Raw genomic sequence first — 25,029 nt, forward strand, 5'->3', positions numbered from 1 at the left:
ACCTCCCAACATGCCTATGGCATGGTGATGAGCGGTTACAATATGTTAAGTACAGAACTAAAATGACCAATTAATTACCTTACTTACCTTATTGTGGTGTGATCTTTGTATACTATCCTAGACAATATTTCTTTCCTTTCATTTTATTTGCACATAATACGTTATTTTATTTTTCCTTTTCTTTTTCATTTTTCCGTAAAGAATGGATAAGGAGTGCAAGTGTAGGAACTGTGCGTGTGGCCAGGCGTTAAATAGTATGAGGGAGGAGTTGGAGTGATTGAGGGATATAATTAAGATTCTCTCAGAAGACAGGAAGGAAGGCAGGCCTTTCTCAAACAATGTACTTAATATAGTAGGTGTGAAATGGGGATGGGAAGGAAAGGGGGGAATTATAGAAGATAGGTGGTATAAACTGCTAAGAGGAATGAGATTGCAGTGTAAGGGCTCTATGCAGGATCAGAATTCAGGGCAGGTGTCTGTGAGAAATCGGTACGAGTCACTGAAGATAGAACAACAGAGGGAAGATGAGGAAGAGGGAACTGTTGCTGAGAAGTGTAGAAGTAGGAGGAAGGGAAAAGTTAGGAAAGGGAAATCTAGAATAGATGATATGAAAAGACAGGTGGAACAGGGTCATAGTAGGGGAGAAAAGGGAGGAGAAAGTAGCTTCTGCAGCTGTGAGGAAGGTTAGGGTTGACAAGGAGGGGAGGGGATCATATGAGGGGGGGGGGTAGGGTTGAAGCACTGGTCATGGGGGATTCCACTGTTATACATGTGGGGAAAGTGTTATCCAGGAATTAGGTTGAGGCAGATGTTGAGGAAAGTTGAGGAGAAGGAGGAGGGAAAGGAGAAGGTGGTATAAGTACCAACATAATTGGGGATGTGTGGTATCTGGAAAATGCAGCACGGGTGAAGTTTAAGGATGAGGAGGTTGTTATCAGTGAAATACTGTGTAGGAGGGATACTGAATGGAAGGTGATTGGGGATTTAAATGAGACTATGGAGTGGGTATGTGTGAAACTGGGAATGAGATTTGTAGATCGTAATGGGTGGGTACAATATAGGGATCTGCGCTCAGATGGTCTTCACTTAGACCGCAGGGGAAAGTATAAGTTAGGAAATTTACTTAGAAGGGTTATATGGGGGTATATTCATGGAAACGGGGTGGTCTAGGGAGAGGTATCTGGAAGTCAAGTACGGATGGCATAACAATGTTAGCGTTGAACCGTAGAAGTATTGTAAAGGAAGGGATTGAATTAATTTAATAGATATATATTTACCAGATATTGTAATAGGAGTTGCATCACGGCTGAGAAATGATATAATGGATGAAGAAATTTTCTCATGGAAACTGGAGTGTGTACCGTAGAGATAGGATAGGAATGGTGGAAGGGGGAGTATTCATTCTGGTGAAAGAAGAATTTGTAAGCTATGAAAATATTAAGGACGGGAAAAATGAAATTCTAGGTGTAAGGCTAATTTATAAAGATAATAGGCAACTTGATGTCTTTGGAGTGTACAGACCGGGAAAGAGTAGCGCTGACACGGATTCAGAATTATTTGAAAAGATAATCAGCTGTGTCGGAATCGACATGGAAAGGAATGTGATTGTAGCGAGAGATCTGAATTTACCAATGTCAATTGGGAAGCAAATCCGAACGGCAGGAAGCATGACCAACAAATGGCAAATAAGCTAATATGGAAAGTACAGCTGATTCAGAAAGTGATGGAACCAAGTAGAGGAAAGAATATTCTGGACGTGTTGCTGGTAAATCCAGTTGATTTCTATGTACAAACCGAAGTAATATACGGTATTAGTGATCACGTGGCTGTTTTTGTCGTATTTAAAAAAAAATATGATAGAAAGGAAGGTCTTAAATGAATGGCTATTAGGCAGTACCATATGGCAGATAAAACAGGCATGAGGGAGTTTAAAAAGTACATAAGATCTTTGGAAAACGGCTAATAAAGCTGGAGTAAAATACAAGTCTCTGGTTAAACCCCAACTAGAGTATGGACCCTCACCAGGATTACTTGATTCAAGAAATGGAAAAATCCAAAGAAAAGAGCTGATTTTGTTCTGCGTGATATCCGACAAAAGAGTAACGTTGCAAAACTGTTGTGAAGTTTGGGCTGGGAAGACTTGGGAGGAAGAAGACGAGCTGCCCCACTAAGTGGTAAGTTCCCAGCTGCCAGTGGAGAGATGGAGCGGAATGGCATTAGTAGACGAATACGTTTGAGGGGTGTCTTTAAAAATAGGAAGGATCACGATATGAAGATAAAGTTGGAATTCAGGAGGACAAATAGGGGCAAATATTCGTTTATAGGATCGGAAGTTAGGGATTGGAAAAATTACCAAGGGAGATGTTAAATGAATTTCCAATATTCTTTGAAATCATTTAAAAAAAGGTGAGAAAAACAACGGAAGGGAATCAGCCACCTGGGTGTCTGCCATAAATGCAGATCAGTAGTGATTTTTTGATTGAACCGTGTACCAGTTGGATCCGAACCCACAACTTCCCGATTTCGACTTAGTTGCTCTACCAATTCAGTTATGATGGGTTGGGTGATTTTTGTTCTATTGGAAACGATCTAAGCTACAGGTCTGGCACCACTGCCATCACACTGTAGAGTCGTCGGTTGTTGGCCAAGTCAAGGAATATTGAATATTGTAATCGAAATCGAATTTCAATCTATTAGGTCGTGTTACGTACATTTAGTACTTGCTGATGGAATGTTATGTACAGAACAAAAATGGTCAACCGGACACCAGTGGGATCCGAACCCACAATCTCCCGATTTCACGTTATTTGCTGTACCACTGGAGCTATGATTTGCTAGGTCGTAAAAAATCAATATTCATATACAAGTTTGGAGATAGACAGCCGTTGATTGGATGAAGGTTTCGATATTCTTATAGCTGATTGATCACTGGAGCCATGATCTGAATTCCCCATGGTACAATAGCCCTTAAAGGCCTTGGCCTACCAAGCGACCGTTGCTCACCCCAAAGGCCTGCAGATTACGAGGTGTCGTGTGGTCGACACGAAGAATCACTCGGTCATTAATTTTTGCTTTCTAGGCCGAGGTCGCCGCATCACCATCAGGTAACACCTAAAGTGTTATCAAGTAGGGTGAGAGGACCTCGGACTATCCCTCAGATCCCGGTAAAAACCCCTGGCCTGGCCGGAAATCAAACTCAGGGCAATGGTGTAAGAGGCAGGCTCGCTACCCCTCCACCAATGGGCCGAATTAATAGTCAGGTAAAATATAATTCTTTATTTAGATAGGGAAAACAGCAAGATCAGCTTATATTCAGAGGGCTGCATGTGATTTCCAGCGTCGATATCGTTATTGGAATCAATTTTACAACAAGACAGATCTTCACTGGGTTATTAAATAAAACGCACAGAACTAGTGGAAATACACACATTTATATATAAAAATTCGGCCTGCATACGTTTTTGATCGTAAAACCCTAAAAGTGGTCGGTCGATTGACTTAAAATTTTGACACAACGTTGCATTCGAATACTAGCGTGTTTAGAAAGTATTTTGAACGAAATCGTGTAGGTAGTTTTTTATTATGAGTAATGTTATGGAATTAATTTAATTACAAAGTCGCACAAAAATTGGATCGACCTTGATGGACAGATTGTCGCTAGGCGGCAACGACTGACGCTATGTCATTATAATCCGTTAAAAATTCCTGTATATAGGAGGATGGGAACACGCCGCCACGTTTTATGAAGAACCTTTCATGCTAGGAGGTTCAAGTAATTAGGCAACTCACTGCCTGTTACTGTATATGTGAATGAATGTGCATAAACATGAATAAATGTGTCCTGAGCTTGCAAAGCTCTAAAAGTAGCCTATCGTCGTCTGTGTTTTCGCCAGCCATAGTACGAGTTTTATACTGGTGTGAAAATGGGCAACCACGGGAAACCAGCTTCAGGACTGTCGACATGGTGATTCGAACCCAGTCCTTCCCTAACGCAAACTCACATCTTTGTGCCCCGACCCACTTGGCCACTCTCTCGACGATATTAAATGTTAGTTATCCCAATTGATGTTCACCATATAGTGCTCACAAGAAAGGACCAAACTTTTGGTCGGCTGTAGTACTTCGTGTGCTTTTATTTTGCAGACGTAGATTATACAGAACCTAAACATGTTCCTTTATTTGTACAGAAACCAAAAATGAACAAAATGTACACACACGTTTACGCTTGAATGTCCCAAACAGACACAGTGGTCCAAAACCGAAAGTCACGGCTCTTGAATGTAACTGAAAACAAACTGAAACTTACAGTTAACACTTCTTCAGAATTCTGTATTCACTCCTGAGGCTCGTAGCACAGCAGCACACCGGCTTGGCATGATTCGGATAAGCCTCCAGACTGCGTCTTTGGAGATGGCTCTCTATTCTTCCAATAATGCTGCTGTCAGCTCCTGGAGTTTGCGGGGTTTCTGTGGGTGATTCTGGATACGCCTACCAAGTTGGTCCCACAGATGTCCGATACAATTGAGGTCGGAGCCACATGCGGGCCAGTCCATTGCTTGATTTCCAGAAGCTACAAGGAAGTCCCTGGTGGTCCTAGCAGAATGTGCAGGGCTCCATCATGCACTAATGTGAAATGTTGCCCGATATTGTCAGCGATCGGTAGTACATGGTTCTCCAGAACCTCATCAATGTAGCGCAGAGCTGTCGAAAGTCCGTGAATGACTACGATGTCACTTTTATGGTTCAAATATATTCCTCCTCAAGCCATGGCTGATCCACCACTGTAAGCGGATTTTTCCTGCACTTTGCAAGGTAAATTCCGTTCTCACTGACGTCGCCAGACTGAAATACGACCATCTGACCCAGAAAGCTGGAATCTAGATTCTTCAGTAAAGAATACTGGAGTCCAGTGTCGGAGCTGCCAGTTGACGTCCTGTTGTGCAAACTGCAAAAGGCATCTTTGGTGATGAGAGGTCAACTGGGCCACTTTAAGCGGTCTCCGGGAATTGAGCTGACCTTCCCTTGGTCTATTTCGGACTGTCTGTGTACTGACGACAGTCCCATGTGCATTAATTAGCTCACCTCGTAGCTTCCTGGTTGTACTGCGGCGATTTTAGTCACCAGGTTGCGTTGTTTTACGTTTTCTCCCTGGAAAAATCAGTGTTTCACATTGTGTAGCTCTTGATATCGCTGACACGACCTACAGATGACTAGTTGAGACACTCCAAGCCGCTTTGCCGCATAACGCTGAATGCGGCCTTCCTGCAAAAGAGTTACTGCACGCAAGAACTGTTCTGGTGGTAAATGCCTTCCCATGTCTTGTGCTCTAACCTGCCTGCGCTGATTACCAATACGACAGCTTACACAGCACTGACAGATCATGCTGTACGTCAAGAACCACTCATGTTCGGGGTGCAGTCACAAAGATAACTGCTACGACTGGAAGATTAAGCACTTGACTTCAATATTCCACCACATTAATGTCACCGAGGGATAAACGAACAACTCTGTAGAACACCATGGATGTGAAATAGCATGTGTGTACTCTAGTTCATACCAAAATTGTGAAACGATTTTTTTGAGCAATGTATATATATATATGTACATAAAATACGAATGTAAACACAGAGTAGAGTTGGACATTTTGACAACGACCAATGGCGTGATATGAAATGGATATAATATTGCTGCAATTTAAATTTTTTAAGGCTAGTCTTTATTAAAGCGCTTCATGGACACTGAATTGTTCCTGATGTCCAGAGTGCACTTTCATTTCAGTTACTTGAGTTATGTTAGATTCGATAACTTGGTTTCGAATGCAAGTTTCGATTCTTAAATGTTTTTGGATGCATAGTAATCGATTCAGGAAAGTATTCGATTATGCATTTCACTAATTTATTTACTTACCCATTCATTTCATATCAGACTAAGCCACAGCGAAGCGTGGCCAGGTTTAGTTAGGTTTATATAAATATGATATTACTTTGTAATAAAGTTTTAAACCTATTTCAGGATGCAAATTGTGACATTTTTCGTCTCTAAAACTTAACCCGAATTATGGGTTATCCTAGAGGGAATGGGGTCAGACTAATGGGTACTCTACTACACTAGCGTTTTACATTGTAAATGATACTAATTTATGTTTTTCTGCCTTATTGCCATGATCATCAAGGTGTCAAGTCTGTATTGTCTGACACCATGGTTAGCAGAAAAAATTTCACAATCAGAATATTAGCCACAGGCTAGGAGAAGTTGTGATACGGTGTACCATTTGTAATCGCTAGATTGCGTGCCAAAACCCTGGATTCAATTCCTAACCTCTCCGCAGTGTTCATATGGAACGAGGACATATGGCGCTGTTGATGGGGATTCTTCCGTCAGATGGAGAGGTTAAGACTTAAAGGTGCTATTGGACAAGTGTAGGCTATTTGCCGGCGCTGGGTTTCACCATATGCCTTCCTACTATCATATATCAAGTCATCCATTTCGTCTCACTAACTCCTCTGATGGAGTTAACTTAGGGAACTGCATCCTGTCATAAAACTACAAGGATTCATTTCACTTCACACCCGACCCAATACAAAAACAGGGCAAATATTGGAACACACTAATTTATGGTTTCTTTTTCTTGTAGGATATATCATCCCTCTCCAACATGGCTGGTGATGGACAAGACGTGACGCCTCCAATACCATCTTGGTTGAATAAGGACTTCGTCCAGAAGGCTCTCCGTTCTGGCGATAACAATCCCACTCTGACTGTCCTCTCATGTGAAGTTTCCATGGCCAATTCAGTAGGAGACGGCTACAGCTGTGACATGTACAGGATAATAGCCAGGTTAGAAGGTTCACAAGAACGTCGTGTGATCGTGAAATGTCATCCTCAGGGAGGATATAGAGAATCAATGCTTAAGAAGGGCAACATCTTCGATATAGAGACTCGAATGTTGCAGGAAACTCTTCCAGCAATGTACAAACTTCTGAACGATGCCAAGCCAGGAGTATATCAACCATTCGCTGCAAAGTGCGTCTACCATGGAAACGATCCCATCCAATTCATTGTACTGGAAGACCTACGGCATTCTGGGTTTACTCTAGCTAAGAGATATGAGGGCTTGGATTTGACGCACTGCACTATGGTTCTGAAAGCCCTGGCGCGATACCATGCAGCTTCCATTGGTCTCCATAATCAGAATCCTTCAGCTGTTGAAAGTTATAACAAATGTTTCTTTAATGAGGAATTGAAGGACGACATGATTAAGTTCTTCGATAATGGAATTCGATGTCTCTCAGAGGCAGCTTCACAATGGCCAGGTTTCGAAAAATACGCCTGTAAATTGAAGAAGCTGGAAAGCAAGTATTATGACAAAATAGTGGAGATCACTAAACGTAAAGATGATGATTTTAACGTTCTTCTTCATGGGGATACTTGGACGAACAACATCATGTTCAAATATGCTGACTGTGTTCTTGAAGATTTACGATTTGTTGACTTTCAACTTGTGCACTATAGTTCACCGGGGCTAGATCTCCAATATTTTCTGTACGCTTGTACCAACCAGGAAATAAGAATGAATTACGTGGACAAACTGATAGAGGAATATCACAGTACATTAGTGGAGACACTGGAGATCCTTGGTTGTTCTCACCGATCAGTTCCTCTTGCTGTGATAAGGAAGGCCTTCGATGATTGTGCGTTCTACGGCTTTATGGCTGCAACAGCTGTTCTACCGATTGTTCTTTCGAAACCAGAAGACGGCTTAGATATGGATGAAGTTGAGTCCGAAGATTGGCCAGAGCGTCAGATGAAGATATATACGAATGAAGCGTACGTCAGTGCAATAAAAAGCATGTTGCCACTGTTTGAAGAGAAAGGGTTGCTCGATTGTTAATGGAATGTACAATGTACGAAGTTTTCGTTTTAGGAGAGCAACTGAAAGTGCTGAACTTGCCTACACCACGAGCAATTTTACAAATTCTGGACATTAAGGTGGTTGTCACAATTATCACTAATAAAACTTCACTGTTGTTATTTATCATCTCAAATTGTTAACGTTAATTAAAAAAGAATATTGTACAAATTTTGCAGTCGATATTACCTGCAGCCAATCTTCCAGGTGAAATTAGAATATCCGTAAATCTGTAGAACCTTAAACGAACCTGTTAGTCGGGGACACAGAATACACACACGGAATCCCCTGCCTGTCGTAAAAGGCGACTAAAATGGGTTAACTTGGAATGGTACTGGACAGCGGAAATGAATTCACAAGTAGGTACCGGCATCTCTGTGGGCGGGGGGACCGGTAATCCTTAAGACGTTCGAAGTTTTTATGTGAGTGCTGCTTGGGCAATGTAGTCTTACGTGCGAGACTACGTCTAAAAGCCTAGACGGTATCTACAGCCAATCTCTATCGAATGCAAGAGTACAAGGCATCATTTAAAACTGAACCCGGCCAACACGTTACTTTGCTGCCTGGTGGCTACAAGAACATCCCGTGATGGTAATTGACGGATTAGGGCGGGAATACTTTTGGACATGGCCTCCAAAATAATGATATCTGTAGAGGGTACAGGGTACGATTACCCTGGGAATAAGCTCAGTGTGAAATTCTGGAAATCATCTTCCTTATGTTACTGGTCCCTGCTATGACTTCCAGCTGGTGAAGTCTGGTTTGTTCAGTAGGCACATGGTAGGTGCGTAACGAATGTGGTACCGGCCCGCGCGCCAAAATAAAAGTTCGGACTCCCTCAAATGATGGCTTGTTGTTTAAAGGTCACCGGCCCCTTATGATACGAAATGAAACGACAAATTAAAAACCCAAAATCCTCCACTGACCACAATTCAAACCGTGAGGATGGATGGATGGATGGATGGATGGATGGATGGATGGATGGATGGATGGATGGATGGATGGATGGATGGATGGATGGATGGATGGATGGATGGGATTTTAAAACGATCAGTGGAACCGACCCACAGTGCCTCACATGCACAGAAGCTGGCGTAGAACAATAGTACAACTGACCAAGGGACTGCCTCTACAGCACGATACTGAGACGATGATGCTTATATTCGAAAGGAGTCCAAAATACAAGTCTTCGGCCCCTCGTAATGGTTCGTATCGCTAGGAAAATAGAACCATGGCATTTGTCATGTCGCGGTACAAATCAAGAGTAGCGTTGACTCGCGGGTATTCCACACATTATGGTACTACTCACAGGTAATGAAATTCGCACATGCATTACAGACCTACTGTGTTTCGCACATTGCGGCGTCATTGACAGGCACCGCAAACCTATGGTGTTCATCACCTAAGTGTACTAACCACAGGGGCTCGTACAATCCTGTGGTGTTCCTCATATAGTGGGTACTAATCATAGGCAAGCCAGAACCATGGGTTCCTTCATCCCATGGTGTCGCTCATATAGTGCTACTAATCACAGGTACTGTAGAAGCCGTCGAGCCCTCGTTTGGTACTAATCACAAACCTATTTGGTACCCAACATATTGGTACTACGCGCAAGTAAAAGCGACCGATGGTGTTCCCCGCGTGGTGGTACTAATCACAAGTAGTTTCATGGTTCGAATTTGATCATCCCTTGGTCGCCCCCTTTAGTCGTCTCTTACGACAGGCAGAAGATACCGTGCGTGAATTCTTCGCCTGCGTCCCCCACCCACAGGGGGCAGACAAAGAGAAAAAAGTAGAAAGAAGTAGGGATCCGTCACTTCGATAAATGAAGTAACGGATGAAGAAAGTCAAGGGCCACGAAGGGCGTGAAAATGAAAGACTCCCTAGGCCTCGAATGCTCTAATACCGTCGGAGTCTGAAAAGAACAAGAGTTGACCATGGGAGTTCGGACAGGATAGATGAAAGTGAGGAGCCTGGCACAAGTAAGTGGAAGCAATGCTAGGACTCAGCTAAGGGCTCCGTGGTCGCCAACCCACGCTTCCAAGTCGAAAGCCCCTGGGGCCCATTTTAGTCGCCTCTTACAACAGACGAGTAATACCGTGGCTGTATTATACAACTGCGTCCCCCACCCATAGGGGGTACTCCCTGAAATAGGATGAAAAACCTATGAATAGCTGAATTAAATGTAATTACAGCAGGTAGAACTAGGGCAATATATTTTCCAATTCTATAAACAAAGGGATTACTCAATACTGTAAGATTATAAAAATAATGTTTAATAGGTTTTATTTGACTATATTCATAGTTTAACGACTACGCTGCTGATATGCCTACTGTACACCACATAGCTGTTCGTATATAAAATTGCTTTTTTCGGCAACTATAGTATGTAACCGATACCTAGGTTTCATTTATAACATTATATTCGATTACAACACTGAAAAATAAAAGAACCAAATTAAATAAGTCCTGTTCAAATAAAAATTTGAAAAATAACAAACCGTGCAACTGATAAGCCTGTAATTACCTTCGCTCAAAGAGAACTATTTCGAAACTGAGTAGAATCTGAGTTACCACAACATCTTGTTTTTGGCACTATTGATTTCTGTCGAATTAATGTGCAAAAATATTCAGCAAAAGCTATGCATAACAATATTTCACGTGCACTACACATAAAGAAAGTATCATTTTCTGAATAAAATGTTATATTTTGGTATCAGTTTTCATTGCTGTAATTCTTTTTAAATAATTTTATAGTAATAATAATTATTATATAGTATATAGTAATTATGTAATACTACTTTTACCGTTTCCGGAAACGCGAGGTTTCGGAATGTAGTCCCGCAGGAGTTCTTTTACGTGCCAGTAAATCTACCAACATCAGGCTTGCGTATTTTAGCACCTTTAAATACTACGTGACTGAGACAGGATCGAACCTGCCAAGTTGGGGTCAGAAGGCCAGCGTCTCAGCCCGGCTTTTAAATAATTTGGTGCGGGGCTTTTGAGAGGAGCGTGTCACGGTGTTGAGAGAGACGGCGAAGGCAAGCATTGTTTACAGCTATGCTGTGTTACACTCAACTCAATGATCATAAGAGCTGGAACTGTATTTCGACTGTTTCTACAAAACCAACCCCACCATTTCCGTACAGAGAGACAATAGGGTAGACATTATTTTTACATTTTGCTAGGAGTTTGCGGGGCCCCTTAAAGACCATGCAGGCCCTAACATTACGTTCCCGACTACGGCGAACTTGACCATCTAAAGAGCACATTCAATAGTAGTTTGTTGTTCAAGACGTGCAACGCATCTGACACTTATCGGTTGCTAAAAGGCGGCCACTTCACGATATTCCTGTCAAACTGGAAGAACACAAATCACGGAATCTGATTCGCAGAGTGATCTTTCTTTCTTTCTTTCTTAATCTGTTTACCCTCCAGGGTTGGTTTTTCCCTCGAACTCAGCAAGGGATCCCACCTATACCACCTCAAGGGCAGTGTCCTGAAGCGTGAGACTTTGGGTCGTGAGATACAACTCGGGAGAACGACCAGTACCTCGACGAGGCGGCCTCAACTGCTATGCTGAACAGGGGCCTTGCGGGGATGGGAAGTTTGGAAGGGATAGACAAGTAAGAGGAAGGAAGCGGCCGTGGCCTTAAGTTAGGTACCATCCCAGCATTTGCCTGGAGGAGAAGTGGGGAAACCACGGAAAACTACTTCCAGGATGGCTGAGGCGGGAATCGAACCCACCTCTACTCAGTTGACCTCTCGAGGCTGAGTGGACCCCGTTCTACCCCTCGTACCACTTTTCAAATGTTGTGGCAGGGCCGGGAATCGAACCCGGACCTCCGAGGGTGGCAGCTAATCACACTACACCACAGATGCGGACGATCTTATTTATTTATTTATTTATTTATTTATTTATTTATTTACTCACGTACATCGTACAAAACAACAGTGTAACTCCAGTATTTGGTCTACGTTGAACCTATGGATGCTGGATGGTACGGTACGGGTGTATTCTGCCCGAAGGCAGATCGGAACCTCCGCAATGGTGTGCCTGAGCGGGAGTTTACGTACGGTAGAGTGGCAAATTTCTTTCCGCTCCTCCATTCCCTTACCCTCCACCAACAGCGCGTTGCAACCCATCCAAATCTTGACCACGCCCAATGTTGCTTAACTTCGGAGATATCACGGGATCCGACGTTTCAACACGACTACGGACGTTGGCGATGCTGGACGGAGTATTAGTCAAAACAAAGGTCGACAGAAGAGTGGAGACAGGCAAACAAGCAAAATAAAATAACAGCAGCATACCTTAACACTCCCTCTCCAGAAAATGTCCATGTGGAAGACGTGCTGCAGGCACCAAAATCGAAAATTTAAAAAGGAGGGGACATTTAGTGTTTGCTACACTGAGGGCCTGTGTCATAAAGATATCCCTTCAGTCGGATCCGACCCTCGGCGCTCTCAAAGTTGTCCTGTTCGACACTGCCTCCTTTAGTTGTTCCAGGGTGAGGGTTGTGTCTAACCAACGAGTCCTCTGGCGACCTGGTCTTCTTGTACCGGTGATCATTTCTAGCATGATTGCTTTTTCCAATGTATCTGATCGCATAAAGTGGCCAAAGTATGCTAGACTCGGATTCATAATCTTACCAACCAATGACATGCGGAGCTTGGTGCGTTCTAAAGCTGCCTTGTTGGTGATTTTTTTTTAGTCAACGGTATTCGTAATATTCTTTGCCAACACTAGAGCTCAAAAGCGTCGATCTTCCTTTTGTCTGCCTGTTTCAGCGTCAGCTCACACATCCATACATTAACAATAGGAATATAATCGCATTGACTAATCTGTATTTGGTAGCCAAACTGATATCTCTGCTCTTCCAGATCGGGCACATAGTCATCATAGCGATACGTCCTGTTGATATGTGTCCTAATAAATCTATTTAAATGAGACGACCAATATAACTTTTGAAGAAAAATGTAATGTCAAAGTTAAGATCAAATATTGAAATAAAACAGAATTTAAACAAAATTCAAGAAATCAAACAGCAAATATAAATTCAAATATTCCATTTTTGTCAAATAATTAAATTAAAGTCCTCCTTGGAATAAATCCATAATACTCAAATGTCTATGTTACAACTAAAAATTAATTAAATGGAATTAACTAAATATTCGTAGCACGTTTACTAATATATGAAGTTCATGTTCCGACCACTAGATGCTACGAAGCTTCATTTGTTAAATTTCGTTAGGGGCTACCCAAAATACATAGGAAAAAATATTTTAAAGAATAGTAATTCTAGAAATAAAGAATAAATGCGGTAAATCCCAGAGAAAACATAATAAAACCTCGATAAACAAGTAAGCATAACAGTACACGGCATTGCAGGCACATCGCAATGTATATGACACTAAAGACGCATGGGATACACGCCCATTCCGTGGCAGCTTCAGACACAACGTCAAGAACAATGCATGATGATGATGATGATGATGCTTGTCGTTTAAAGGGGCCTAACATCTAGGTCATCGGCCCCTAACTGTACGAGATGAAACGAAATGTAATGATGATTCAAATTTTAAAATTTATCCGCTGACTAGAATTTAAAAAATGATTAGAAATGAACATGAATTTAGATAATCTGTGGATCTAATTCACAATGCATTATTTTATAACATACGTTTGAGAATAGATTAAAATATAATAAAATGAAATAAGGCATTGTCTTTGAAGTGGAATAATATATTTTATGCAAATTATAAGTTTAAAACACATTAAAACGCAGACGCAGAGAGACTAAAACAAAGTCAACAGAATATACTTAAGAATGACATAAAAATTACAAACATGTAGGACGTTCACATTTGAACACGATAAATCAAGCCACTAGACCTCATAAAACGGATGACGAGGTTTGCTGACTGGTCGTCAATTCGTAGAATCAGGGAGATGGTACTCGGATGTTTTAGACTACGGCATGGATCGACCAGGTCCGTGTAATCCGTAAGAATGTGCATTACGATCAGATGACCGCCGCAAGTACACACCTGGGGGCCTACTCCCTTCAGTAAGTAAGAGCGTGTTTGCCCAGCAATCTTCTTCTTCTTCTTCTGTGAATCTGTCTTGAGACAGGTATCAATTGGACAGTCTCCTTGATTCTCTGTCCTGAGCATCTTGCTTCAGTTGTCAGACTACTGACAAAAATGAGTACAAGTGGACTAGGAAAAAGAGTGACGGAATGGGTGGCTATATTTCTAGAAAATAGATCTCAGAGAATTAGCATTCTTTCTGATTATATATTAGACACGCTTGCAAAATTATAACTGATTTAATAGAAGGCAGTTTAGGTTTAGAAGAGGTTATTCCACTGACGTTCAACTTGTTGGATTCCATCAAGTTATAGCAGATATCCTGAATTCAGGAGGTCAAATGGACTGTATCGCGATTGATCTATCTAAGGCATTTGATATGGCAGATCATGCGAGTCTGACATCTGTTAACATTCCAAACTTTCTTCTTGCTCTTCCCTTCCTTCCACCTATTTTTCCCTCCATCACCCTAGCAATAGCCTCACGAAATTAAACATCATCGCCCTTCTAAAATTTTATATCACAGAATCGCACTTTTAGGTATTTCTTTCCGTTATCTGTTAGAATTTGTAAATAAGTATATTGGCTTAATATATAGGCTGCGTTTTAACGCTTGTTCTTACACTTATCTGTTTCTCTAAGACAACTAATTTTAAATATACCTTCATAGAGAACATAGAAATAACTGTGTTTTCATAACACGTTCAGAAACTGCTGTACAAATTCATGGGCATATACTTTGTTGCCTGGGCTTAACGGTGTTGCAGTAATCAGTTTTGTGTACTTGAGCAAACAGAGAAATGAAACAGAGAAGTAAAGAAACTAAGAAGGAGGTGCAGGTTAGAAATAAATAGAGTTAGAAATGGCTGTGGAAGTAAAAAGAAGTTGAAGGAACTTACTAGGAAATTGAATACAGCAAAGAAGTCAGCTAAGGATAACACGATAGAAAAGCATAATTGGCGGTCATACAAATTCTAGTGAAAAATGAAAGAGTATGTATAGGTACTTTAAGGCAGAAACAGGCTCCAAGAAGGACAAACCAGGAATCATTAATGAACAAGGGCAGTGTGTATTCGAGGACCTTCAAAAGGCAGAAGTGTTCAGTCAGCAGTATGTAAATGTTGTTGGGAGGTGACTAATACTAAAGAAGTATTAACATTTACGTATGATAACGATGCCATTTACAGTAAGATACAAAAGTTGAAAACTAGAAGAGCGACTGGAATTGATAAGATTTCCGGGGATATACTAAAGGCAGTGGGTTGGGATATAGTACCATATCTGAAGTAATAATTTGGTTATTATTTGTATGAAGGAGCTATTCTAAATGAATGGAGAGGTGCCATAGTTGCTCCTGTTATAAAGGAAAGGATGATATACATAAAGCTGAAAATTACAGGCCAGTCAGTTTAACGTGCATTGCATGTAAGCTTTGGAAAGCATTATTTCTGATTATATATTAGACACGCTTGCAAAATTATAACTGATTTAATAGAAGGCAGTTTAGGTTAGAAGAGGTTATTCCACTGACGTTCAACTTGTAGGATTCCATCAAGTTATAGCAGATATCCTGAATTCAGGAGGTCAAATGGACTGTATCGCGATTGATCTATCTAAGGCATTTGATAGGGTAGATCATGCGAGACTACTGACAAAAATGAGTAGAAGTGGACTAGGAAAAAGAGTGACGGAATGGGTGGCTATATTTCTAGAAAATAGATCTCAGAGAATTAGAGGCGAAGCTTTATCTGTCCCTGTAATAATTAAGAGGGGAATTCCTCAAGGCAGTACTTTGGACCTTGATATCTCTTAATATTATAAAAGGAAGTGTTTGTCTGTCTGTCTGTCTGTGCGCGATGCCCAGCAAAATCTACAGCACGTAGAGATCTGAAATTTTGAACATAGGTAGATGGAAAGAGGTCCGAATGCACCTCGAAGCCGGAATTTTCATTTTCGCTTTCGTTGGTGAGTTATGAACGAAAAACCATCGGAAAACGTGCATTGGGATATGACAATCCAACATACTGTCACCAAGATTAAATGCATAGAGTCGCTGTCGCTAGGCAACGTACATAAGATAGGTAGAGAACACAATATTCAAGGAGCCATTTTACGTCCAGGACGTAGGAAGCTGTTTTTGGTCTTATATAGTGGGAGGGCATATGATGGTGTTGATGATGATTCGTCCGTCGGATCGGGACGTTAAGTCTTGAGCTATTCGAGAGGAGTGGCACATGTGCCGGCGCCGGGTTTCATCCTCTTCATTCTTGCTATCATATATCATGTCATTCATTTCTTTCAACAAGAAAGTTTTACAAGAATTATCCGATGTTCTACACAGTTACAAGTCTATCGACTACACGGCAGAGCTTCGAAAGACTTGGAGTCACCTGGAGTACCCTTGAACATCTTAGAGCGGACGATTGTGGCACCAATTATCCTTCTTAAGAATAAGAATCCTTCCCTCTGCAATGAACACGACTCTGAAACTGATGACTAATATTATTGAAGCCATTCTCATGAGTGGGCATGCCGCGAGCGAAGTAATATTCACTCTTCGGATTCGAATAATTTCTTCGGATATACAGTTTAAGTTTAGATCTCTGCAGTGTTCAAAATAAAGATTCTCTATGTAATAATAAAGCAAGCATAATCTGCTTCTTCTTACTATATATAAAAGTGGATGTATGCATGTATGTGTGTGTGTAAATGACACATCTCCTCCTAAACCACTGGAACAATTTCATCCAAACTTGTACACTTATGACTTACTATCTGGAGACGAGCACTGTGGGGGTAAGCCATCCGTAGCTCTCTTAGGGGTGGGGGGTCAGGGGGGGCAAGGTATAAAAATAATCGAAAAAAGTGCCGAATCCTCAGTTTTCGGGGTCGCTCAGATGAACAGTGACACTCCCCATTTTTCAAATGTCAAAGTTCAGCTCCCTTTCGCATGGGGGCGAGGGGGGAGTGATATATAAAATTAAACGAAAATAATGTCAAATACATAGTTTTCGGGGGTCGCCGAAGTGAATTGTATACTCTGTATTTTTAGTATCAGGAGACAAACTACGTGGGGGTAAGAAAGCCCAGGAACCCTTAGGGGCGGGGGGGGGGGGGCGAGGGGTCAGATAAACAAATTAACGAAAATACTGTCGAATCCATACTTTTTGGGGTCGCTGAGATGAATAGTGACACTTCGGATTTTCAAAAAGTTCAAGTTCAACCCCCTTTCGGGTGGGGGCGAAAGGTAGTGATATATAAAATTAAACGAAAATAGTGTATAATACATAGTTTTCGGGGTCGCCGAGGTGAATTGTACACTCCAGATTTTTAGTATCAGGAGACAAACCACATGGGAATAAAACACCCCAGGAACCCTTAGGGGCGGGGGGGGGGGCAAGGGGGCTGAGATATACAAATCATCGAAAGTAGTGTCGAATCCATACTTTTCGGGGTCACTGAGATGAATAGTAACATTCCGATTTTTAAAACTGAAAGTTTAGCCCCCTTTAGGGTGGGGGAAGGGGGAGTGAGATATAATAGTAATCGAATATACTGCCGAATCCATAGTTTTCCGGGTCGCTGAGATGAATAGTAACATTCCGGATGTTTAAAGTCTAACTTCAGCTCCCTTTGGCATAGGGGTGAGAAAGGGTGAAAAAATAAATTGTCAGAAATGACCGAGATAATGGACGTGTGTATGTTCCAGTATGACTTTCAAGTATGACTTACTACCTGGAAAACGTACTGTGGGAGTAAGACGCCCCTAGAACTACTAGGGAGGCGGGTAAAATTTTATCCACACTAATAAATGGAAGTCTGTTGGCGCGATCTATATATACTGTACTATATATATATAAATTAAGGCATAAAAATGAAAACAGACGTAAATTAGTGAGACCATTCTGGGCATCTTAGAAATTTAAAACTTGGTACCAGACAACCTGATGACTTCAGGATCCCTAGAAAAATCCCAATTTCTCATAATTCTCTGAGGGGTACTTGCTGGGAGTTTCAAACCTGCATAAGAATGCAGTCGGTGATATTTATCCAGAACCTACAGATTCTATGGGCTTAAAAGTTTCCTTAAAGTCCTGATTTTAACCCACTCCCCCATATCAAGATCGCAGCACAATCTCCATGACAAGTTATAAAATTGAAATTTTGCAAAATTATAGCTTTTAGCATGTAACCGACCGAAAATTTACGAGATATTTAAAAATTTTACTTTTTACCCCCGAAAAATATCGAAATATGGAGGCAATTTTAATGACGGTGCAGTCCTTCCTTTCGATATATTTCGTGGCTAAACGGTAAGTCGTATCACAAAACGGATGGCACAATCTCTGTTCAATTTGGAGTGATCTACAGCTTCGGTCCTATGACCTTTTGTCGTATCTCTATCCCTTATACATTAAATTTTTCTCTATTTCTGGATTTACCTAAATTTTGCACTTTGTACACGTACAATTAATGGTTTGATACACTTATAGGAAAGATGGGATCATCCAATTCTACACGAATATTGGCCCACCCAGTAGCCATATGTGAGCCAAATTCTATGTTTGAAGCTGTCGCATAAGTATCTGAAAAGTAATGCACTGTGTGAAAATCATACACAAATTTCACCCTGTTCAAAGTTTCTAAAACATAATGAATTGTGGTAGACAAGTGCACCTGTCGTTATCATCACAACTCCACAACTCGCACTTTACATTGGAAACATCGTCTGCGGACCTCCCTATGCTTTTTCTCGGAAAACGCGAATTTACATGCAATTTAAACATTGTTATTAACTTCATGTACAGTAATTTACTTCGATATCCGTATACAATCTGGAATACCGTAGCAAAGCACGGGTACAATTGCTAGTTTTCTTATAAATATCAATGAAATGTGTAAAGAAGTGGAATTAGAGATAAGGCTGTTTACAAATGATGTTATTATACAAAGAGTAATAAATAAGTTACAATATTGTGAGCAACTGCAAAATGGCCTCGATAATGCTGTGAGATGGACAGTAGGCAATGGTATGATGATAAACAGGAACAAATATATTTCCGTACATTCTGGAACGGTACGACCAGTTATTATTTTGCCTTTTGTTTTAGCTTCCGTTGCCTATTTGATAGTTTAATGCCCTATTTTGCATTTTTGATTTGTGGATATTTTTTGATCAGCCAACGGCCGTAGCCGTGTTAAAACACTGGAACCCGTGAGATCTCCGAAGTTAACCAACATTGGGCTTGGTCAGGAGTTGGATGGGTTACCACGCGCTGTTGGTGGGGGGTAAGGGAATGGAGAGCGGAAAGGAACTGGCCACCCTACCGCACGTAAACTCCGGCTCAGGAACACCTCTGCGGAGGTTCGGACCTGCCTTCGGGCAGAATAACCCTTACCTTACCTTTATTGATCAAATGGATGAAAAGAAGATATGATTCCAATGTAGGCTACAATGTTGATAATACAGACGACTATTTCATTTTAATTAATAGATAAAAAATAACATGTACAGAAACAATATTTTTCTTTTTTCTTCTTTTGTTCCTGCCTTCTAAGGACCACGTTACAATTTCACTTCTTCCTCCTTAGTTCTTTCCTTTTCTTCCAGGATTTTTAAACTGTGCTTCTTTTTCCTGTCTTCAGTCTACTTTGTGCCTGTTTTATTTTCCTTCCTCCCTTGGAATCCTTCCATTTGTAAGACTTTCTTCCTAAAAATCTTTCTTTTGAATAATTCTTCTTCTCGTATGTTGTTCCTTTCCAGGTCTTTCTTGACTTCTTGAATATAGGTGGTGGTTGATTTCTTTACCCAAAGGTACTCGAAGATTCGTTTAGTTAGTCTATTGTCATCCATTCTGTAAATGTGTCCAAGAGATAGCAACGATATTTTAATATTACACAAATCTCTACTAAAAACTCACTCCACAAGCCAAATTGTCGAGAGATTTGCAAGGTCCCGTACCTGAGAGATTTGCAAGGTCCCGTACCTGCTCCGTAAGATTAAGTAGTGGTGGTGATTCTCGTTTTAAGAGGTAAAGCATCTTAGTAACCATCTTCTATTAACACTAATTAGAAGGAAGATGGAAGAAGTCTGAGACTTCGAAAAATGAAGGTATCGGAAAAAGAATAGAGAAGGACCACGAAGAGCTTGAAACTCTCGAAATTCTAACATTGTCGGGATCGGAAAAGAACAAGAGTTGACCAAGGGAGTTGAGGTATGAAAGAGCGAGAAGCCTGACACAAGTAAGTGGAAGCAACGCCAGTCTCACTTAAGGGAACCGAGGTTGCAATCCACACTCCCAAGTTGAGAGTCTCTGGTCCCCCTTTTAGTCACCTCTTACGACAGTCAGGGGATACCGTTGATGTTATTCTATCATCCCAACCCACAGAAGGACGTAAAATGTGATGCAGATGTGTGTTACGTAGCTTATATTAAACCATCCTTTTTTTTTTTTTTTTACAAGTTGCTTTACGTCGCACCGACACAAATAAGTCTTATGGCGACGATGAGATAGGAAAGGCCTAGAAACGGGAAGGAAGCGGTCGTGGCATTAATTAAAGTAAGCCTACAGCCCCAGCATATGCCTGGTGTGAAAATGGGAAACCACGGAAAACCATCTTCAGGGCTGCCGACAGTGGGGTTCGAACCCATTATCTCCCGGATGCAAGCTCACAGCTGCGCGCTCCTAATCGCAGACCCAACTCGCCCGGTTTTCATTATTTTAGTGCCCATTTTTGTCATTAAAAAAGCCTATTTAAATTAATTTTTGCCTACTTCCTGAATTTTAAGTGCTTATTTGCCTGCCTTTTTTAGGCAAAATAAATGCCTGAACTTCCGGGCTCTATTCATGACCAATGATTTTTAGGACTCTTGGTCCCTTTTCGAGAAACGTTTTCTTATTGTTGGCGCTACGTCATTGGTTCATACTCTTCCTCCAATTTGTGATTGTGAGATCCTGATATATTTTCTTGAGAAGAATCCCGTGTTTCTCTTATTAGCTACTGGAATGCCTTAAAAAAATTGGACCCACTGTAACAGCACAGTTTCAGATATGTCGTTTATTACAATTAATTACCATTTAGTTCATGTGCGTTTAGTACGTTGAGTAATCCGATCGAAGGCTGGTTTAATCCTCAACAGCTCTGCCATCAGTTCTTAGAGATGGCCTATGGGTTACTGATGAGGCATGCTTGGGAAATGAGGAGTGAGTAGTTTCCAGTTGCTTTCCTCACTGAGCCGAAAATTGCTATTTCTTGTCAGTCTGCTAAACCCACTGAAATGGATGCACCAACCGGCCTTACCAGAGGCATTTTCACCGGGCGAGTTGCCCGCGCGGTTAGGGCCGCGCAGTTGTGAGCCTGCATTCGGGAGATAGTGGGTTCGAAACACACTGTCGGCAGCACTGAAGATGTTTTTACGTTGTTTCCCATTTTCACACCAGGCAAATGCTGGGGATGTACCTTAATTAAATCCACGTCCACTTCCTTCTCACTCCTGGCCCTATCCTATCCCATCGTCGCCATAAGACCTATGTATCGGTGTGACGTAAAACAAATTGTGAAAAAAAAAGGAGACATTTTCACATCATTCATATCGGGGACTGGCTAAAAAAAGTTGGCATTACTAGCATCGCGCACACCTGGGCCATTTACATCTGTCGAAGTCAAGGAAGCACCGAGACAGGCTCAATGAAGGTAAGAAATTTGTTCTAGCCCATTCCAGACGACATAATGCACACTACAGCTTTCCAGTTGGCCAGGGTCGGAAATAAATTAGCTACGTTCACTCCTGCCGAAACCACAGGAAGATACGTAATTAAATATCTCTTTCTCAAAAAAGTAATAATAATGGTTTTACATATCAATTCTTTTATGGTTTTTGGACACCCCGTAATGTCGTTTTTTGTCCAGCGGGTTTTTTTTTTCGACGTGTCAGTAAATCTATTGATAAGAGTTTATGAATACCACGAGACTGAGCCGAGGTAGAACCCACCAACTTGAGTTCTGGAAGTCGGCGCTTCTACTGCTTAAACGATTCAGCATAGCCCGGACACACTCTTCGCTGATGAACAGAATATCTGCTTCGTAATGAACTACGGAATGTGTTTTTCTTCTTTATCGCATCAGCCTTCACTCAGTGACTCAGCGGATCGTAGAGAACAGTTGATGTCCTTGAGATTAATGAGCACTTGTTTTCCCTAACATAAACTTATGTAACATCAGCACAGATATGTAATCGCATGTCCTTTGCTGTTACTTCCATCTCTTCCTCAGTAAAACATATTTTCTTCCAAATTGCGCTTCACCTGCGTCCAAGAAAGCAAAGAAAGAAGTCATGCTACTTACTTTTCACTAACAGAGAGAGGCTTATTTTTTTGGTGATACGGGGAGGGGGACTATCTACAACTGGATAAGTATAAGGGTTATGATTTTCAGTTAAGACACAGTCTGAAAACAAGATTTGTGTGAAAATAAGACAACTACGGAGAATCATCTTTGGAGCTGTCAACGCGACGGTGGGATTCAGACTGTGAGTTCAGTATCAGTTTGTTGTCTGCAACAACATTGTTGGCTCATTTTATTGTTAAAAGTGAGTGCCGGTATTCCTTTCCTGTTAACTTGCTCAAAACTTCACATTCTGCATCAGAGGAGAACTCCTGCACGATAAAATTCCGTTAGCGGCGTCTCCGAAATCGTACAATTATTTAGTGGACTGTAAAATTAAGCCGGCATCAAGGACTGGGACAGGAAATTCACTTCCCACCTCTCTCAAACCAGAAAAGAAGCCGGGGAAGAAGGACGCACTTACTAGGCGCTCCTCCACACCTCCTGCTAATGGAGAAATACGCCCTACATCTGGACGGTAAGTGTTAGTGCCAGATGATCCAGCCGCTCTGAAACCTATTCGCTCCCCTCGTAGGAAGAGACCCCACGGTAAGGCGTCGAAGAAGCATTCGGCGTTAATCACCTGTCACCTGATCAGAGGAAAAACGTTGAGATTTCATCTTGATGTTGAGGTATAACAGTGTTTAATAATGTTATTTGCTTTACGTCCCACTAACTACATTTACGGTTTTCGGAGACGCCGAAGAGCCGGACTTTAGTCCAGCAGGAGTTCTTTTGCGTGCCAGTAAATCCACCGACACGAGCCTGACGTATTTGAGCACATTCAAATACGACCAGACTGAGCCAGAATCGAACCTGCCAAGTTGAGGTCAGAAGGCCAGCGTCTCAATCGTCTGAGCCACTCAGCCCGGCTAAAAGTGTTCTGCCGCTTATAATAACCTAAATAATTTTTCAAGAGTCCAACATGTGGCACAGTTACATTGGAACTGTAACGGTTATGACAGTTACCTTACTAAGCTGCGCAACCCAATCACTTAGTTCGCGGCGAGTACAGTCTGCATTCAAAAAAAACAAATCTCAAACCAGGTCATCATGCGGTCTTGAGAAAATTTAGACTATAGTCGACACAACAAAATTTTGCTAACCGGGATTCGTTTGAAGATGGTTTTGTTATTCTTTCCGATACCTACAGCGAAGCTAATAACTCAGCTAGAACAGTAGCGGTAAGTGTTTTGTTCCCTGTTATAACTAAAGTATGTAATGTTTACTCTCCACCAGTGCGGCCTCTTAATATCAATGATGTAATTAATCTTATAATTAAGCTCCCAACTCTTTTCATCTTATTGGGTGATTTTAATTCCCATCACCTATTATGGGTCTCTGAAATACCTTGCCCCAGAGGAAGAAAATTTGAAAATTTAATTCGATAGCTAGATTTTTCCATTTTGAATACAGGGAACCGAAACAATTCAGCGTAGCGTATGATCCCTTCTCCCGCACTGACCTTACTCTGTGCAGCCAGGCGCTCATTTCCCTGCTTCGGTGAGACGTAAAACGATGACCTCTGTGACAATGATCATTTATCCATTATTCTTACTTTGTGGAACAGAAATCCATCGAAGCTCCTCCCCGATCAAATCTTAAACATGGCGATTGGCTGAAGTTCACTTCACTAGCTGTCTTTAAGGATGCGAATAGCCGGGGCATAGACGACGATATAACTTATATCAAACACGTTATTTTTCCCGTTGCTGAGGAGCCCATTCCATCGTTTTCTGAAACTCCTTGACGAAAACTCGTTCCTTATTTGAACGAAGAAATCGCAGCAGCTTTAAAAGAACGGCGTACTGGTCATAAAGACATTGGTATGCAGTTTACTGAACCCAAGTTGGTAGTACTTTAAAAACTTCGCGCTAAGGTTCGAGGACCCATTCGACAGACTTAAGAAAGCTTCATAGAAAAGATATGTGACGTCATCGTCATCTCAAGTATAGACTAAACTTAGACGCATTTCGAGAGTAAAAGCTCCATCCTCGGTACGGCGAATTTCCATTGCAGGAAATATCGTCATTGATCCACCCCCGGTTGCTAATCATCTAGCAAGTCCGATATGTTTAGTTCCGAGAATTACCATTCAGATTTTCTGGCCCTGATGCGGCAGGCAGAACGATCTTATTTAATATTTGCCATTCAATTATCAGATGATTATAACGTGCTCTTTACAGAGTGGGAACTACGCAGAGGCTTGGCATTTTGCAAGGGCACGTCTCCCAAATCAGATATTGTCCATAACCAGATGTTGAAGCACCTCAGCAGCGAGAGCCTCTGATATATTCTTGGGGTGTTCAGCCGAATCTGGATACTGGCTCAGTTTCCTTCGCAGTGGTGAAAGGGAATAGTAATTCTTCTCCTGAAGCCTCAGAATATCCAAAGTATACAGGTTTTTACAGACCTATTTGTCTCATTACCTGTCAGTGTAAGCTGTTTGAAAGAATGGTGAATCACCGACTTTTGAGGCGTTTGGTGAAAAGAGAACTTCTGTCCAAGTACCAATGTGGCCTTCGTGCTGTCCGCCCCTAACGCTGACCAATTGGAATACGGCCAAGTTACCTCGGATGCAGCACTGATGCCATAGGCCTTTTATAAGTCAATGAAAACAGCAACCAAATGCTGTTTTCGAA

General features: G+C 41.5%; 2 protein-coding genes across 2 annotated transcripts in view; both read left to right on the top strand.

The window, feature by feature from the left end:
* The window catches only part of LOC136872641 (uncharacterized), a 58,386-nt gene that overhangs the window by 14,219 nt on the left and 19,138 nt on the right, over positions 1-25,029 (top strand). The window lies entirely within an intron of this gene.
* LOC137500576 (uncharacterized) lies at positions 6,622-8,060 on the top strand. The gene has a single exon (XM_068227504.1). It carries the CDS (start codon positions 6,656-6,658, stop codon positions 7,889-7,891), a length of 1,236 nt encoding a protein of 411 aa, XP_068083605.1. The 5' UTR covers positions 6,622-6,655; the 3' UTR covers positions 7,892-8,060.

The sequence above is a fragment of the Anabrus simplex genome, chromosome 4 (genome assembly GCF_040414725.1).
Source record: "Anabrus simplex isolate iqAnaSimp1 chromosome 4, ASM4041472v1, whole genome shotgun sequence".
NCBI lineage: Eukaryota > Metazoa > Arthropoda > Insecta > Orthoptera > Tettigoniidae > Anabrus > Anabrus simplex.